The sequence below is a fragment of the Helobdella robusta genome (assembly GCF_000326865.2).
Source record: "Helobdella robusta unplaced genomic scaffold HELROscaffold_115, whole genome shotgun sequence".
NCBI lineage: Eukaryota > Metazoa > Annelida > Clitellata > Rhynchobdellida > Glossiphoniidae > Helobdella > Helobdella robusta.
In genome coordinates, this window is record NW_008703642.1 from 17,881 (window position 1) to 37,109 (window position 19,229).

Consider the following 19,229-nt stretch of genomic DNA (forward strand, 5'->3'; position numbering starts at 1 on the left):
CAAATCATAACATCATTACCAACTCGATGCCTTAATACTAATTTTAATTACAAAGAAGAACAAAGAAATGACAACAACAAAGATGAATACTACACCAGCTAATAAACTTTGCTAATGTAGCTAAAAATTTCAGAAGCTTTCCTAACCTCACTTAACCTCCAACAAACATCTAACATCATTACCAGAATCATTACCAACTCGACGCCTTAACACTAACTTCAATAACAATGAAGAACAAAGGAATGGCAGCAACAAAAATGAGGAATACGACACAAACTAACAAACTTTACCAAAGAACATTGCATGGTTTAAAGAAACTATATAAACCAAACCTGCGCTGAAGATGATTACGAAAAATCGAAATAAGGCCTTATCTGCACGATGAATTCGGATAACAACAGTTTCATTAAATTTTTAACAAATTGAACAATTTCCAAAAAATTCTTGTAAAAAAAATTGCAAAGACAAACTTTAAATTGATTAATGCCAACAATTCGGTAAAATTAATACAATACTGTATATTATATATATATATATATATATATATATACAATATTCTGCATACCTGCGGCCTGGAATAAATGGCATCTCCTTGCCTCTATATTAACGCGGCGTGACATCCCACTACCATTACGATCAAGACTTTATAAATCTGTGATACGTCCGGTGTTGTTATATGGTGCAGAAACATGGCCAATGACAACCAAACTGGAACAACAACTTCAACAAACCGACATGAAAATGCTCCGATGGATGCAACGAATTAGTCTAAAGGACCACATCAAATCTACCGAAATCTTGCGTCGTGCTGGTTTAGATGATATAAAGGACGAAGGCCGGCAACACCATCTGCGGTGGTTTGGTCATGTCAAACGAAGTGGAAACAGTGTCATAACTTGTCTTGCAGATGTTGAAGTACCTGGCACACGTCCCAAAGGCCGTTCAAAGAAGTCCTGGTCGTAAACAATCGAGCAAGACATGAAAGCTTTAAATTTAAATAAAATGGATACAACTGATCGTCTAATTTGGCGAAAAAAGTTGATGGCAAAGAGAACAACGTCCTACCTCGGGAAACCGGGTCTCTGGACGCAAAACGAAGATTGATTGAATATTCTATAAATTCTATCAAATGTTTGGCGTTAATATGTTTGTAGTTCGTTTTTTCAATTTTTCTCACTTAAGTTTTTTGGTGAACGTTTAGTTTATTAAAATTCAAAATAAACAGAATTTTAATAAACTAAACGTTCACCTAAAAACTTTAGTGAGAAAAATTGAAAAAACGAACTACAAACATTAGAATTTATAAAATATTGTAAAAATTATGGTCTATTACCAACATATATATATATATATTTATATTTATATATATAATATATATATATATATATATATATATATATATATATATGATGTATACTCGTACACATGTGATCGACACATACAGATAAGCCATTAAGCCATGGTCTCCTAAATAATATCCTACTGGTCGAGAAACTAAATGAAATTTTGTGTGTGCTCGACCCAAACTGAGGCCATGCTTGTTTGATAAATAAATGCTACTCGCTATATTAGTTGCTGTTGTTTACTTTAGAACGTTTTGATTTCGTTTATCAACGCTTGTATTGATTTGGCTTTTTATTTCGCTGATTTATTTAAATATTATAATATATATAGTTATTAAAAATATTTTATTTTAAATAATTAAATTCAAAATGGTTAATAAATGTTGTGTTTATGGCTGTAAATCTGGGTATACGTCAGAAAATCGTTCGGAGTCTGAGATTACCATTACGGATAAATAGAAAATCACGTTTCATAAATTTCCAATTGATGATGAAGAATTAGCAAGAAAGTGATTGAAAAATATTGCGAGAAAACATTTTCATCCTTCGCAACATACCAGGGTTTGTTCGAAGCATTTTACTCCAAATGATTTCATCACATCATCTCAGGACAGCAAAGTCGCTCGTCAACGCCGAAACAACAAGGATACGTTTTTGATAAGTCTTAAACCCGATTCGGTTCCAACTATTTTTTCTAATCATTCAAAACATATGTTGTGTGAAAAAACTACATCAAGATCAGGTAATGCGCTTCGAAGCAGTAGGAATAATAAAGAAATGGAAAGACTCGGAGAGTTGGAAAGAAATTTTATGGAAGAAGATTCAATCATAGGTCTGAATCTTGAAGATATTAAAATGAAATTAGAGAAAGAAATAACTTTTTCTACTGAATTTATAATTAAATTCATAGACAACAACATGATGTTACTAATAGTAAAGGTTGATGAAGATCATCATTTATCTATTAGTTGTTCAATATTAGTGACACCTGAGTTTCATTTGTTTGTAGAAGTGTGTGGAGAAGCTATCCTGCAAAAAATTATAATGATTTACTGCAAGGAAAGTTAACCAAATTTTCTCAATTGTTAAATATTGCTGCAGGATTCAAAGCCATCAGTGAATGTGACAGACCGATATCGTGGGACATTATTCTCACAAATATTGCTGCAAGATTCAAAGCCATCAGTGAATGTGACAGACCGATATCGTGGGACATTATTCTCACAAATGGAATCAGTAAAATTGAAAAATGTTTAGACCTTATTGATGAAAGCTCTTTGGATAATGATGAAATAATTAAAATGATATCATTTTTAAAAGAAGAATTACAATTAGTTTTAATTAAAAAGCACAAGCGATATTCATATTTGATGAAACAGGCCTTTATTCTCATGTCAACTAGTACTGCAGGTTATCAGTACCTGTATTCATCAAAATTGCTGTGCTTGCTATCATCAAAAACAATGATATTTTACTACACAAATTTCTCTCTGTTTCAAACCAGCAACAATTGTTTGGTGATATTGTAAATAGATTTAATGACAATAATGACTTGGAGAATGAATTTCCAGAATTTTGCACCACAGGGCATGATCTCAAACAATTAATTTCAAATGTATTTTTTAACATTGTTGCAAATAATTTAATTAAATCAATTACAGAAAATGCAAATGAAAAAAAGACTATTAATTATAAAAAAAGAAAACTTTGTAAATTACAAAACATTTGAATTTATTTTCATAATTATATTTTTTTGCAATGAATACTGTTTTTATTTTTTAATAAATGTTTAAAATATTTATCGTTTTAACATTTTAATCGTTTGTTCAAAGTATTAAAATTTTTAAATGTTGCAGAATTAAAGACGTTTCGTCGTTTACTTTATGTGTGTAGTATAGAATGCATGGCCTCAGTTTGGGCATGTGTAAATTTCAGTTTCTCGTCTAGTATCTATTATTTAGGAGTCTATGGATAAGCACACATGTGCGTTAACAAAAAAGATAACCATGTGAAATCACGTGAAATCAACAAAGCTACCAATATAAAGAAATTTCCTTTGCAGCTACGTTTATGGTATTTGGTTAACAATATCCTTCAGTTTTCCACATCGATTTGTCTTCGGAAATTTGTTAGTTGAGTTGCATTAAACTACAATAAAATTAGTAAATTTAAATTTGTTAATGAATTTTGCAATATTTGCTATATGTTTTCAACTACTTCAACCGTAACCAAAATTGATATATTTATTTATATGTTCGTTAATTAAAGCAGTGCACTTTTTTGACCAAATGTTTAGTTTAAATTTTAAAGTTTTTGATTTATGTTTTATGACTTTTTAGAACATTTGAATTTTTACCATTGTTTGGTAATAAAGACGTGTTTGTAAATTTGCTTTTCCAAAAAAAATTTTGATTTTTTGTTCAAAAATTTTGAAAATGGAAAAATTTGGAAACGGGAGAGAATGGGAGGGAAAACACGGGAATGAGTTAAAAATAAAGAATATGAATTTTCGGTACCGTTGTCATGAATGGGAATTTGAAAGGAGATCGGGAATGAGAAAAAAATGGAATTTGGAACAAATTTCAATTCCCGCTCACCTCTACTGTGAAACAAGTTGCAATGATATCGCGCAACGTTGTTGTTGTTATAACAATAGCCACGATGATGTAACGGATTTTTATTTTTACCGTTTTTCAGCAGAGTATTAAAAATGTAAACATCTTCTTGTATGAACCAATTCCGAGACTCGATAAGATATAAATGGCAAAAAAATACTTTTTGACTGTTTTAAAATGCGACAGTTTTAATTTATTCACACTTACACGATCATGAATAAACAAAACAAGATTTAAAACATCAGAATTAGAACAAACAATTAGAATAAAATATCACATCAATAACAGCATACTTTTTCAACGTTTCAATGACCAAATTTCTATTAAATTAATTGAAATAATTATGAGTCTGGTTGATGATTCTTACAACTAACCGCTGTTGTCAATATGTCTGAGAATGTGTTGAGCTTCTTCATCGCTTATCATGTTACCTAAATCTTTCATGACTTTTTGAATATCGGATGGAGTGATATCACCACTTTTACTCCGGTCAAATGATTTAAATACTCGTTTAAATTCTGTTTTCAAAATTATTTGAGTAACATCAAAATGAAAAATAAGCTAAAATATAACTTTTCAACGAAAAGTTAAATAATTCAACATAGACTACCTTCAATTTCTTCACGGGTGAAATGGCTTTGATCCTGTTATTGATTGATTTGATATTTTCATCATATCAAAATGAGTTAATGTTAAATTGATAACAACAAAATTTATATAATATATATAATTAACGTTGAAGATCTAGGGATCCATACTAAAAGAATTTTACTTAATTATAATATTGATAATACTTTAAATAATATTACTACTGCTATTACTATTACTAATACCACTCTTACCACTAATGGAAAATATTCATCAATTAAAAAATACATTTTTTAAGGTATAAAATATTTATAAAAATATAAAATACTTCTTCTACTACTGCTACACTGATAGTAAATATAATGTTAATGGTAATAATTGTATCGATTGTTATGGTGATATCGATGATGATTATAATATTACTAATAATAAAAATAACACTTTATATCTGGACAATATTCTTATATATATATAATAGAGTTCGGCATGTAACAACTAAATTGTGTTGCTCTGAAAAAGAGAAACGATTTTATTAATAAAAAATAATAAATTAATTAAATCAATTTAGCCATAATTAAGTAAATGTCGTACCTGAAAAAGAGAAACAACAATTAAAGCTATTACATATAATAACCAATATTAACTAAGAGCTAGAAGAAATATTCAAAATATCCAAATAATTTCAACTCAAACAAAAACTTAAATTTAATCTGTCAAACGTTTCACAATTTACACAATAACGTTGTACACCATAACTCAATTCATAATGAAGTGGAAATCCTTCATTACATATATATAAATATATATATATATACATATATATATATATATATATATATATATATATATATTATTGGTAAACCATTACCCGCCATAGGCCAGACGTACGTTTCGTCTCTCACGGGATTCGTCAGTAGCCTGCCGAATAAGGTTTAAGATAACACAACCCAAATATTGTAACCAAGAAATTCAAACTGAGGTGTCGCGACTAATAGGTAAGAACAACATTGCGTTGTTACAAGGTTTAAGAACCCATTCAGTAGTAAGAGGTATTATTGTTAAACCATTACCCGCCATAGGCCAGATTTACGTTTCGTCTCTCACGAAACTCGTCAGTAACCTGCCGAATAAGATTTAAGATAACACAACTCAATTATTGTAACCATGAAACTCAAATTGGGGTGCCGTGACCAATAGGTAAAAACAACATTGCATTGTTACAAGGTTTAAGAACCCATTCAGTCACAAGAGGTATTATTGGTAAACTATTACCCGCCATAGGCCAGACGTACGTTTCATTTCTTCCAAATACTGAAGTGAAGTAACAGTTTCGATCCCGGTAATCGTATCATTATATGGACTCCGTTGTCGCGGGTTGATGCAGGCGGGGCATACAAAATCAGTCACTTTCCTCAGTGAGCCGGTAATTCTCGAGCATTGTCTGTGACACCACTGCTGACATCGTAGGCATTTGATCGAGTTGCTTCCAACTCCAGCCCCACACACCGAACATGGCCATTGACCAGAGACCACAGGCTCAGCGGTACCGCCGGTGATCATAGTTTTTGTTTTGTCAAGGTTTACCTTTAGCCCGTGTTCGACAAGCTGGATATTGCAGACCTCTAACTTTCTGACTGCGTCTTGTTCCAAGGCCGCTGTCTAGACGATATCATCTGCATATATCACATTTCATATGTTACCTGAGTGTATTGGTTTGGTTATTTCTTCCATCACCGTGATGAAGTACAGGAGGCTGAATATTGATTCCTGATAGACGCCGACGTTAATATCAAATTTAGTTGTGTTACCAGCTGTTGTGCTGACCAGAGTTTTTGTGTTAGAGTACGTTGCCATAACTAGCCGAACCAGATATTTGGGAACAAGCTGTCTATGTAGACTCCGCCTGATTGCCTCCACTCTGTCAAAAGACTTTTCCAAGTCCACAAAGACTTGGAACAGTTGACGAATGATATAAATAAAATCAATGGTGAATCTCTCTGCCATGAAACCGTACTGGTATTTACCTATTGAAACGCACGACAACAGTCTTCTATCAATGACTTTTTCAATAACTTTCAGGGGGCGTTCCAGAAGACGTATACCCCGATAGAAGGAGCATTTCAGTGGATTTCTTTTTTCTTTTTATATCGAACACAGTTGTACTACTGTTCCATTCCACTGATAGTATCGATTAACTCCACATATCCCGACAGATGTGTAAGATGGCTCTGAAGCCTGCCCCACCAGATACCTTGCAAGTCCAGACGGACCAACCACTTTACCCACTTTTATTGCCTTCAGCACATCCGTTAGCTCTTCATCTGTGATACCCTGAATAGGTCCTTCTACCGGAAGTGCATCAAAGTCCATCCCAACTGGGTTTGTTTCATTCAATAACTGATCGAAATAATCCTTCCAGTGATCCTTTACTTCATTCTGCAAGGTTATGGTGCCTTTATTATTTTGTATGCATGTGGCACCAACTATATCCTTTTTCAGTTTTGTCATAATTCGCTATTCGGTAGAGTGACAGAATTTGTTCACCTTTACTTCCAGACAGCCATACCTTGCATTGATTTGCACGAGCTATCGCAACCTAACATATCGCTTCTGTGTTCTTTGATCGATATGTCTTTCGATCTTCATCAGTCTTCGTCTTCTATCATTGTTTGAAACTTTCTTACTGGCAATAGCATTTTGCACCGTCTTGTTCCACCACCAAGTTTCGCGGTTGTGCTGACGTTTTGATTCAGATTTTCCACATACAGGTGTTGCAGCTTTTACTAGGGTGTACTGGAAAAATTTCCAGGTTATGTCTAACTTCTCCAGACGATCCAGCTGTGCCGATATCAAATCCTCGAATTTCTCCCTGAACATGAGATTTTTCAGTTCCCATGTCTTTATTCTAGTAGGCATTCGATTAGTTACAGGGCATGATCGTTCCATGATCATATCGGCCACCAACAATCGATGTTGAGGGATGCATGCTTTGTCTGGAATGACTTTTATATTCCTGAATAGTCGTCTGTGTTGTTGTCTGACGACAATAAAGTCAATTGTGTGCATGAAATCCCGTTTTTATATGTGATCAAATGTTTTGCCGTCTTCTTGAAATAAGTGTTCAACAGGGAGAGTTTATGATTTTCAGCAAATTCTGGAATGAGTACACCGTTTTTGTTTTGAGACCCGTAGCCAAAGCTTCCATGGACACCATGGAACCCATTTGCTTTATTTCCAACATGACCGTTGAGGTCGCCACATATCAATGGTATTTCTGATAAGGGTGTTTTTCTGACGGCATCTGAGAGTGTGCTCCAAAAGTCATTTTTTATTCACCGGTCTCTGGTGCATATGCAGAGAAAACAGTCAGGACCTGTTTTCTCTTTCTGGGTTTAATCAGCATTAGACGTGGGCTGATTCGAGTCACCTTCATTACATTTTGTGCCAGTAATTCCCGTATGAAGATTCCCACTCCATTTTGGGCTGTCATTTGGCCATTCTAGAACAACATGTAACTTCCAATAAGAGAAACCCTATTTGATTTCTGTCTTGTTTTCTGCAGAGAACAGATGTTAACCCTTCGCCTTTCCAGCATGTCGACGATCTCCATGGAGCGTCCAATAAGCGATCCAGTATTTAAAGTGCCAAGTCAGATATTCCAGGAGAGGACGTTTGATTTTCCCAACATCCCTCTACTGTTGCGTACTTTCTTGATATTGTCACTCCTTGACCATTTAAGGTCTTTCAGGGAATAAGGGATCTTTTCTTTTTTTGTGATGACATGGAAGATGTTTGGGTCAAAAAATTTTTTATCTGGAATTGCCCCATTCCTAACGACAACCACCAGTTATAAGCAGTGGGTCAAACTATGTACAAAATGGCGACACGAACGGTTGTTGTGAGCGAAGTTCTCTATTTTTTGTCGAACAATTTTTTAAATTTTAAGAGTGAAACATTTATTTGCAATGTATCGGAGTTTTATTCTAATGACGATTTTGCTATTGCTTTAAAACTACTGAAAATTGAATTGGATAATTTAAAAATTGATAAATTTGATGATAAATTTTTTTCACGGTGTCTGCATAGGCGTGATAAATTAATTGCTTGTATTACAGTTTTTAATCATTTAAAAGTTGAGAATTGTCTAGATAAATGTCCCATGTTTGCAAGTGTAAATTTGACTAAAATTCCTCATTTTAAAAACGTTATTAAATTAAATTTCAATACTTTGAGGGAAGAGATAAAGGACATGATTTCTAGACAACAGAATAAAATGTTGCAAAGACTTGATGTTCACAGCATTGAAATATCCACACTGAATGAAAAAATAAACAAATTACCTTTTAATAATTCTGTGTGGGCTCCTTCTAAAATGAAAAAATGTTCAACTCCTAGTGAATCTGAGATCAGTTTACAAAAACCATCTGTTTCTAAACCCTGGGTGGGCATTCCTATTTCTCAGTTATCTAATTCAGATAAAGATGTTAAAATTGAAAGTAACTCAAATCTAGATTCTGTTTCTCATGTTGATAAAATTGAATTTCCTAGTTTAATTCAAGATTCCAATAATAATATGAACTCTGGTGCTGAGGATAGTGATGCTGGGTTTCAAAATGTCACAATCAGACGTAGAGATACTAAACGACCCCAAGTTAATAGTTTACCTCAGGCTAATAAAATTAAACATAAAAAAACTAATATCTCCAGAGTGGTTGGAACCTTGGCTGACTCTGAGATTTTCAGTTCCAAATTAAAAGGTATTGAGAAGCGCTGTGTGCTTTATCTGGGAAAGATTGCTCCTTGCTTCAAAGAGGATGTTGAAGAACATCTATCTAACTTTAACATAGACTTTATTACTGTCAATCCTACTGGTTCAAAGAAAATTTCTAATATATCTGCTAAAGTTTCTGAGAATTCAAAGAAACTTTGTGATAATTCCTCTAATATTACTGTTGATCCTAATGGTACAATCAAAACTTCTGATCAATCTTCTGAAAACTCATCTGTTTTAAGCTCTGCTTTCAAAATCTGTATACTGGAAAGTCAGAAAGATAAATTTTTCAACTCAGATATATGGCCTCGTCATGCTATTGTCAGAGACTGGATTTTTAAAACCAAGGACAACAATTCTGTTAATCATGGCTGATCTAAATTTACTTAATAAAATATGTTGCCCAGTGTTTATTAACAGTTGCTACAATTTTAAGTTGGACACTTTAAAGGATGATTTATGCAATTTGTATGGAGATATTGATGACTATACATTTAGTACCCTTCTTTCATTCATATATGCTAAAATAATGCTTGTGTGTTTTATATATGTACAGAGCTGAACATTTATATATCTATTATTTTGATTACTTCAGTATATGTATTCATATGTGCTTATGTGTTTATGTATGTACTAAAATGAACATTTATATATCTATTGCTTTTATTACATCAGTATATATATTCATGCATACTTATGTGTTTATATATGTAGAAAAACGAAGATCCACATATCTATTACTTTTAGTACATCAGTCTATGTATTCAAACGTGATTTTGTTTTTAAATTGCATATCGTATCACGGTGGTCTGTACAAGTTTTGATTTTCTTATGGGATCTCCGTAAATCCTCACAATCTCAAATTTTCATTTTGTGTTTCGGATTTAAATAAATTCAATTTTCATGATGATAATTTAATTTTCAACTAATTGAAAAATTTCTAGAATTTTCTAGTTAGGAAAATTGAAAAGACAAACTTTAAATTGATTAATCCTAACAATTCGGTAAAATTGTTAGTATTATATATATATATATATATATATATATATATATATATATATATATATATATATTTAGGAACGAGGTTTTCAGAAATACAAAGAACTACTCTTTCTAGAAGACTCACCATGCATACACAGAATGGTGCCATTAAGGACCATATGGAACAGGTACATCATCAACCGCTTACGAGGAACATATTGGATCCCAACACAACGATCCTTGATTATGAACCTGATCCAGTTCGCCTCAAAATTAAAGAAGCCCTTCATATCAACAAGCATAAACCCTCACTCAATAAACAATATAACAGCTTTAATCACACTTTGCAATTATTTTCTCAATACCACGATCTCACACCTACTGTTGCCGTTGGGGTTAATCCACAGGATCTGCGTGTACCACAACGATATGAATATCATTCTACGTTGAATACATTTCAACCCATTAACACGCAGTTTGTGACCCAGCGTCATCCGACAACTGTCATTGCGTCGTTGGATGTATTATGTGATACTTAATATTTGATCTATACATCGATATGTATCTTGCATGTACATATATGTATTTATATTTAACTATGTATACGTAGGTCTGATGTGGAAACTCGTATCACACATATTCAACCGCAATAGTTGTATTCACAACGCATACACAGCAATATTATATATCTTGCGCACATGTCATTCGTAGTTAGTTTTCACCAACGTTTTTTCAACCATGTTAAAACTATTATAAAATTTCTATATTTTAATTATTTTACTAAACATTTTATTTAAATTACATTATTTTATTTATATAATCTACATAAACTTTAGTTATTATGATATTTACAACAAGGTTAATTTATTTCACAATTTAATACATATTTTATTTTCTATATTTTCACATTTTACATTAGACATTTATTTTAATTAAATTATATGTTTAAACAATATTTAGGCTCTGAAGATGGCATTACGCCGAAACAGCGCTGTTAGCTTTATTCCAGTTTTAGATAAATATGAACTCAAACAATACCGCCCCGCTGAATGTCATATAAATAAGTTAATTAATGCAAAATGGGCAAACAATTTCAATGAAATTTGCATATATATATATATATATATATATATATATATATATATATATATATATATATAAGAATATTGTCCAGATATGAAATGTTATTTTTATTATTAGTAATATTATAATCATCATCAATATCATCATAACAATCGTATATATATATATATATCACCGCATTTTCCGCATTGTTGAGTTTGTAACTAAGTTTTTCAATTTTTCGAACAATTATTTTATCGATAATATTCAATTTATTTAAATCAATAATAAAATTTCTAATTATTTTAAACTGCATTTTTCATATATACATTCACATAAAAGCTTTTTTCGGTAACCTTTACCATCATCAGCGTAATAGAGTTTGTGATATCGTTATATAAAGTTCATCTGGTATTTATAGTATTTTTAACAAAGTTCCATTGTTTTTTTGTTTAAGTAATTTTTTTGTTGGTAGGACCGTTACAGCCTGTTGTTGGATGTTTATTATAGGGTTTCCATTTTCTATTAATGAAGCCTCTGCCATTCTCAAATTGATTATATTATGGTTGTAAAATAACACTTTTGTAATTGAGTTTAATATTTCCCTTGTTATTTTTAATTGGTGTGAATCCATTAGATGATTTTTTATTGCACCATTTTGTGTATGCATTGTTAACCTTCTTGATAAAGTCGTAGTAATAAATTCGATATATTCTGTGTTTCGGTGCCTACAACCACCGATTTTACAATCAAAAGACTTTACTAAATGACTTCATTATCGATTCTGGTTTAATATTGCAATTATTTTTAAGAACAAGAGATAAAGTTTTGCTGTTCGTTTAATAAATCATAAGTTTTAAAAACTCCGACTTATTACAACAATAAAAAGACGTCTCACCTAATACCGAAAAACAACTGTAGTCCTAGAGATAACTCTGTGTTAAAGCGTAATCACGTAATATATAAATTTAATTGCCCCTTTGACGACTGTGCACGTCAACATGACTCATATATCGGGATTATTACTACCTCACTGACTAGAAGGCTTTCGATGCATAAACAGAGTGGTGCTATCAAATCTCATTTGGACTCAACACACTCAATCACTATTAGCCGTGAAATCCTCGACAGCAAAATCAAAGTAATATACCAGAACAGCAACTACACGCATCTTAAAATTGCAGAAGCAGTCCTTATTGACATCAATAAACCAAAAATAAATATACAACAAAAATTGACAACCACACTCCCAACCCGGCGCTTAATCAACAATGAAAATAAAGAAGTAATAAAAACTAGCATTGTAAATATTGACAGAGAAGAATATGATGCTATCGATGAAGAAAAGGAAACTGTTAGTACGAACTTTTGCTACTAACAAGACACCTTGTTGTGAGTTAAAATAAATAAAACAAACACAATTCAGGCGTAATAAAATGTTATCTTTATTCCCACGTGAATCTCGAACCGTTTCGTTTACAAGCTATCAGGAAAAGGAAGAAGTCGAGAGAGAAGCAAAGATAATAAAAATTAACATAGATTAAGTAACATTGAAGTTGCAATAATCTTTAATAATAATTAATACATAAGATAGTTAATAAATGAATGTTTGATCCCTACAATACTCCCCCACAAAAGGCGGAGCCGTTTAAAAATAAAAATATTCATTTCGTTTGTTGAATGTTATTCGTCTCCCTTTTCTGGAGTGTTGGGTTGTTGGTTCCGATGTGGTTGAAGTCGGCCTTGTTTCTTATGTTGTTGTTGCGCCTGATGTTGTTGCCGTTTCTGGTGTTTCAGTAGATTTTGTGTCTTATGTTGCTGGTTTTGTTGAATCTGTTGTAGAAAGTTTGTTGTTTGTTGTCGAACAATTCTTGTTGTTTATTCTGGTTTTGGCTGTTAGAGGTAATGATAAACAAGCTGGCTTTAATCGATCAATTGACACATTTTGAAAATTTCCTGGTAACAATTCAATTTTAAAGTATTTATCGTTACGTTCAATCACTTTGAAAGGGCCTGTATATGGTGCTTCCAGTGGACGACGTACTCAATCTACTCTTAACCATACGTGACTACTGTTTGAAAGGTCATTTGGTACGAAAGCCTTTGGGGTAGAGTGATGTTGATTGTTAGTTGTTAGGTAGTCATTAAGTTTAAACATTTTTTTTGCTAGTTGTTTGATTTGACTAGATGTTATATCTTCATTTGAATCTGGGAATAAAAATCGACTTGGTAATAATAAGTTGGTTCCTGTTACTGCTATTGCTGGAGATATTTCATTTTCACAATAATCCCTCGCATGAGGCGGAGCCATTTAAATGGAAAAATGTTTGTTTTTTGAGTTGAATTTGATTTTTCCACTATTCTTTGAAGATGTGGTTGTTGGTACTGATATCGCTGGCGTTTAACTTGTTTCTCGTAATGATGTTGCTTTTGTCGCTGATAATTTGGTTGACATTTATCTTGTTTCATGAGATGTTGATGATGGCGTTGTTGCTGAAAACGCGGTTGTCGTTTTTGTTGCTGGTTCAAATTTTGTTCTGGCCTCTCATGCAACCTTCTGTCCAGCTGCAAACGATTTCTAGAATGAGATGTATGTGAGGACGATGAACTATGCTCTGTTTTTCTCTTTCTGTGATGATCTTGTTGCTGCTGCTGTTGAACAGGAGAAGGAAGAGAGAGAACTGGAAGGAGAGAATCGTTCATGTGTGAATTTGCTGATGGGGTGGTAACATTCTGCTCGGCATTTTACTGTTGCGATTGTTGGATGTCATTTTCATCTTTGTTCTTGCTCAGGACAACTATTATTTTATTGAACTTTTCTGGTAGCTGCCTCTCTTCAATTTTGTTTACATTCATCAGATTCAAGTTTATTTTAAAAGATTCTTTTTCTTGGAATTGCTCTGGTTTGGTTTGTTTGAACGTTGATAATAACTCTGCTTTTAGAGCGTCGTAATCTGTTCCTCTTTGCACTTTTAATGACAAATTTGAGACTATATCCAACGGCAGGGAAATTATTACGTGATAGAATCTTGTTGTTCTACACATCACGTTTCGCAAGTGAAATTGCATTTCGAAATTCTCGAACCAATCTGTTGACGCTGTTTTCTTGAAAAGAGGTAATATGGCGATCGGGTCATCATTTGGTTGGAACATTGTTTTCGTTTTGATCTTACCACGTGGATCTTCGTATTTCTTTTTAGGTCGGATTTTCGTTCAAATCACGTCAGATTTTCGTTCAGATCATGTCGGGGGTCACCAATTTGTTGGTACGAACTTATGCTACTAACAAGACACCTTGTTGTGAGTTAAAATAAATAAAACAAAAACAATTCAGGCGTAATAAAATATTATCTTTATTCCCACGTGAACCTCGAACCGTTTCGTTTACAAGCTATCAGGAAAAAGGAAGAAGTCGAGAGAGAAGCAAAGACAATAAAAATTAACATAGATTAAGTAACATTGAAATTGCAATAATCTTTAATAATAATTAATACATAAGATAGTTAATTAATGAATGTTTGATCTCTACAAAACCAACGAAGATGGACCAGCCAATAAAGAAACCTGACACCTAATTTCCATTTAAGTTCACTTTGAAAAAGTGAATATTTCCCTATATAAACTATTTCGCACTAATGATGATTCATTCGGAATCGAAATATGGCCTTATTTGCAGCATGAATTCGGAAAATAAGTTTATTTTGAATTTTAATAAACTAAACGTTCACCAAAAAACTTTAGTGAGAAAAATCGAAAAAACGAACTACAAACATATTAACGCCAAACATTCGGTAGAATTTATAGAATATTGTAAATATATATATATATATATATATACACATATATATACATATATATATATATATATATATATATATATATTTGCGTGTGTGTGATTTTTTTTTTTTTTTTTGTTAACTTCAACGGCGTTTCAGCTCCCACAATGGGGTTATGATGCGCCTTGTTGACCTTGACCTTTATTTAATAATTTCTTTCAGTAAATGTTTTTTAATTTTTTTTTATTAGTGACTTTTGTTATAAATTTTGTTTATATAACTCAAAACCGCTACCATCGGTCAAAAAAATCCCAGTTCAGGCACCCCGACGCACCAGCCCAGTTCATCCATTTCACATCACTAAGAATATGTAATACATAACATTTTATTTGTAGATTAACTTTATCCCGGTCGATGTATCCTATCCAAAGTAAAAACTTGCACCCTGTCAGCCATATCTAACTCGCCATCACTCGATGTCACATACCGCACATGCACCAGACAATGCAATTACTGCTTATGTTACTTCTTTCCCCTCGGAAAATTGAATCCCCGTTACAGGGGTCAACTATGGCATCCGATCGACATGCTTCTGAGAATTCTGTTACTAATTTCTATTTTGGCAAGTGAGCTTTCACAATGGGGGTTCACCTATAGCAGACGCTCGACATGTTTCAAAAGTTTTTTTAAATGCTAATTTCTCTTCGGCAATCAAGCCTCCACCCCTGGGTTCACCCACACTAGACGCTCAACATGCCCCGATAATTCTTTCTATTCTCCTTCAGACATTTGAACCACCACCATTCGGGGTTCACCCACAACCGACGCTCGTCTTGCTCCAAGGGTTTTCTTCCATGCTTCTACTTGTTTCCTCCTCAGCAATTAAGCCTCCACCGTTGGGTTCACCCACAGCAGCTGCTCAATGCACTCCGAAAAATCTCTATTCTCTTTAGGAATTTGAACCACAACCATGGGGTTCACCTACTGTAGCCGTTCGACACGCCCCAAAGGGTGTTCTTCGTTGCTAAAAATTCTTTTTTCCTTTTTCTCATTTAAGCCTCCACCATGGGGTTCGACCACAGCAGACGCCTAAAATTATATGAGGATTCTTTTGATTCTCCCAGGCATTCGAGCCACAATCACGGAGTTCACTCCCGAGGAATTTCTATTTTCCTCTTTCGCATTTAAGTCCCCACCATGGGGTTCACCAACAGCAGACGATCGATATGCCTTGAGGAATATCGTTGTTTCTTCTAATTATCTCTTTAGCAAACGAGCTTCCACCGCGGAATCCATCCTCACATAACGGACACTCAATACGCCGCTGGAGTTCTCTAATGCATATACGAATTGATCTGAATAGGGATGAATATTTGGTTTAACTATTTAACTTACATGCAAGATGCGCGGGATGCAAGTCATCATCAAAGTCATAAAAAAAAAATAAATAAAAAAACTAAGAAAATTTAAAATTAAAAAATATAGAAATAAATAAAAATAAATTAATAATTAAATAAAAATAATAAATATTAAATAAAAAAAATAAAATAAAAAATAAAATAAATATATATATATATATATATATACATAAAAAATTAAAAAGATTAAATAAAAAAATTAAAAATTAAATAAAAACAGTTTCTGCGTCTGTCAGATTCTGATTTTTAAAGAATATTAATAAAAAAAATAAAAAAATAATAAATAACTAAAAAATTTAACAATATTTACGTCAACCTGAAAAGTCGATCGCACCAATGCCCCAACTATACCCAACCGAAATTTTCCGATCCGGTGATATAGCTCCCAGATCATATTCATTTAATATTTTATATATATATATATATATATAATGATTTTCCATCTTTACTATAATATGGATTCCAAGTCAATTAGGAATGGTAGGCAATGAAAGGGTGGATGTATTAGCATTGAAATCACACCAAAATCCGATTAAAAATATAGCAATTCCGCATTTTTACTTAAAACCGCACATATCAAAATATCTCATTTATTTCATTAATTCTCAATATTTCATTAATTAAAATTATTGAGATTAACATTGATTGATTATAAAGATTAATTAACATTAATTAATTGTAAAGAACTGCTAAAAATATCAAGACATTAATGTCTTGATATTTTTTAGCAGTTCATTTAATAAGTTAACAGCAGTGCCTGCCTATTTATGTTTTTGGTTCACGCGTTCATAAGCAAGGCTTAATGTTTCTCTCGTACAAACATTTAACGTGAGCGGGAGCTGTGAATTTTTAGTTGATATTAATTAAAAATCATTAAATGAAATAAATTAAAAAAATTTTCAATTAAAATCTTTTTACTATTTACAATTTCATACATCCATGCGTAAGATCACTGTGAGTTTGTAAGCAACGTAGAAAGTAAAATCATGTGAAAACAGTGGTGTGGTAATGAAAGAATGACGATTTTTTTATTATAAATCTTTAAAAGATACATTTATTCACGAAGCTCGGCGTTTAAATATATAATATTGATTATAATGATAGAATCAATTAATAAAACGGACGCGAAATGAACATCATCAAAATAATCAGGAATTTAAATAAAATTGGAACATGAATTAAAACACAGAGAATATCACAAAAACTAAGAAATTACAAAATAAATTGTTAACTCTTGCGTTAATGGAACATTGTAAAGATAAAAAATACAACTCACCATGTTTTCTTCGACATGAACTAATCCGTTAGATAACAAATTTGCTACTACTTACTGCATTTCGATTATATAAATACACACATATACACACACAAATGCACATACGCATACTCACACTACACACACACACATACACACACACAAACAAATATATATATATATATATATATATATATATATATATATATATATATATATATATATATATATATATGATAGGCATATAAGCACGGATAAGTTCAATATGGATATAGGGTATCTATTCGTTTATAATAATGTAAAAATGGAAACGTTTTGTTGGTGCTTCTTCCTTGATAAATAACCTAACCACGTATGTTAATAAATCGCTAAATACATACAAACATATTTGTGTAAAAATAATACATATTTTATTATAAACTTTAGAAATAGGTGTGTGGTATTTTCGGTCCTCCGAAAACCGGTAAAAAAAATGTTATATCAATATGCATATATATATATATATATATATATATATATATATATATTAAAAAATATCACTGCATCTTAAGCTTTGAATAGATTTTGGCTCGGTTTTTTAATAAATCGTACCGTATTTTTTTTATTATTGTTTTATTTTTAACTTATATAGAAAACACAAACACACGGCAACACACACACACACACAAACACACACACACACAAACACACACGCACACACACACACATATATATATATAAATCTATGAATGTTGGAAGGAGACCATATTTTATACAGTATTGTATGAATTCGGTATGCCAACAATTCGGTAGAATTCATATAATACTGTATATATATATGAATATATATATTTTTTACAATATTCTATAAATTCTATCGAATGTTTTGCGTTAATATGTTTGTAGTTCGTTTTTTCGATTTTTCTAACTAAAGTTTTTTGAAGAACGTTAAGTTGATTAAAATTCTAAATAAACTTATTTTCCGAATTCATGCTGCAAATAAGGCCATATTTCGATTCGGAATAAATCATCATCAGCGCAAGTTGATTTATATATATATATATATATATATATATATATACGGTTGCAGTTATTGTAAATTTCTTTATCGTTTTACCCTAATAATTCATAATATATATATATATATATATATATATATATTTATTTATTTATTTATTGAGAGAAAAATTATTATTGATATTATTGAGCTTGGCTGACAGTACTGTTTCGGAGTTAACCATCGTCGGAGCCTATTAGATCAAAAAACACATAGCCAGAAATGTAAAATTTGAAGTAAAATATTAAGTTATTATTTCGTTTCTCAGTTATCGTAATTTTATTATCTTGTTAATTTCACTTATATTTCCTTATATATATATATATATATATATATATATATATATATATATATATATAACGTCATTAATTTTCGAAGGTTACT

General features: G+C 31.8%; 4 protein-coding genes across 4 annotated transcripts; 2 read left to right on the forward strand and 2 right to left on the reverse strand.

The window, feature by feature from the left end:
- Positions 1 to 1,712: 1,712 nt before the first annotated feature.
- On the forward strand, positions 1,713 to 2,872 carry HELRODRAFT_183684 (hypothetical protein; the record flags this gene model as incomplete). Its single annotated transcript, XM_009013271.1, has 3 exons — positions 1,713 to 1,756; positions 1,904 to 2,175; positions 2,445 to 2,872. The coding sequence occupies 3 exons, from the start codon at positions 1,713 to 1,715 to the stop codon at positions 2,870 to 2,872; spliced, it is 744 nt and encodes a 247-aa protein (XP_009011519.1).
- A 1,164-nt stretch (positions 2,873 to 4,036) lies between these two features.
- Positions 4,037 to 7,787, reverse strand: HELRODRAFT_183685 (hypothetical protein; the record flags this gene model as incomplete). The annotated part of the gene is made up of 6 exons (XM_009013272.1): positions 4,037 to 4,125; positions 4,333 to 4,476; positions 5,415 to 5,464; positions 5,617 to 5,666; positions 5,819 to 6,001; positions 7,716 to 7,787. The coding sequence occupies 6 exons, from the start codon at positions 7,785 to 7,787 to the stop codon at positions 4,037 to 4,039; spliced, it is 588 nt and encodes a 195-aa protein (XP_009011520.1).
- Positions 7,788 to 8,139: 352 nt separating this feature from the next.
- On the forward strand, positions 8,140 to 9,692 carry HELRODRAFT_183686 (hypothetical protein; the record flags this gene model as incomplete). The annotated part of the gene is made up of 2 exons (XM_009013273.1): positions 8,140 to 8,285; positions 8,633 to 9,692. 2 exons carry the CDS (start codon positions 8,140 to 8,142, stop codon positions 9,690 to 9,692), a joined length of 1,206 nt encoding a protein of 401 aa, XP_009011521.1.
- Positions 9,693 to 13,043: 3,351 nt separating this feature from the next.
- On the reverse strand, positions 13,044 to 16,108 carry HELRODRAFT_183687 (hypothetical protein; the record flags this gene model as incomplete). Its single annotated transcript, XM_009013274.1, has 5 exons — positions 13,044 to 13,193; positions 13,767 to 13,938; positions 14,110 to 14,194; positions 15,624 to 15,750; positions 16,031 to 16,108. The coding sequence occupies 5 exons, from the start codon at positions 16,106 to 16,108 to the stop codon at positions 13,044 to 13,046; spliced, it is 612 nt and encodes a 203-aa protein (XP_009011522.1).
- Between the last annotated feature and the right edge of the window lie 3,121 nt (positions 16,109 to 19,229).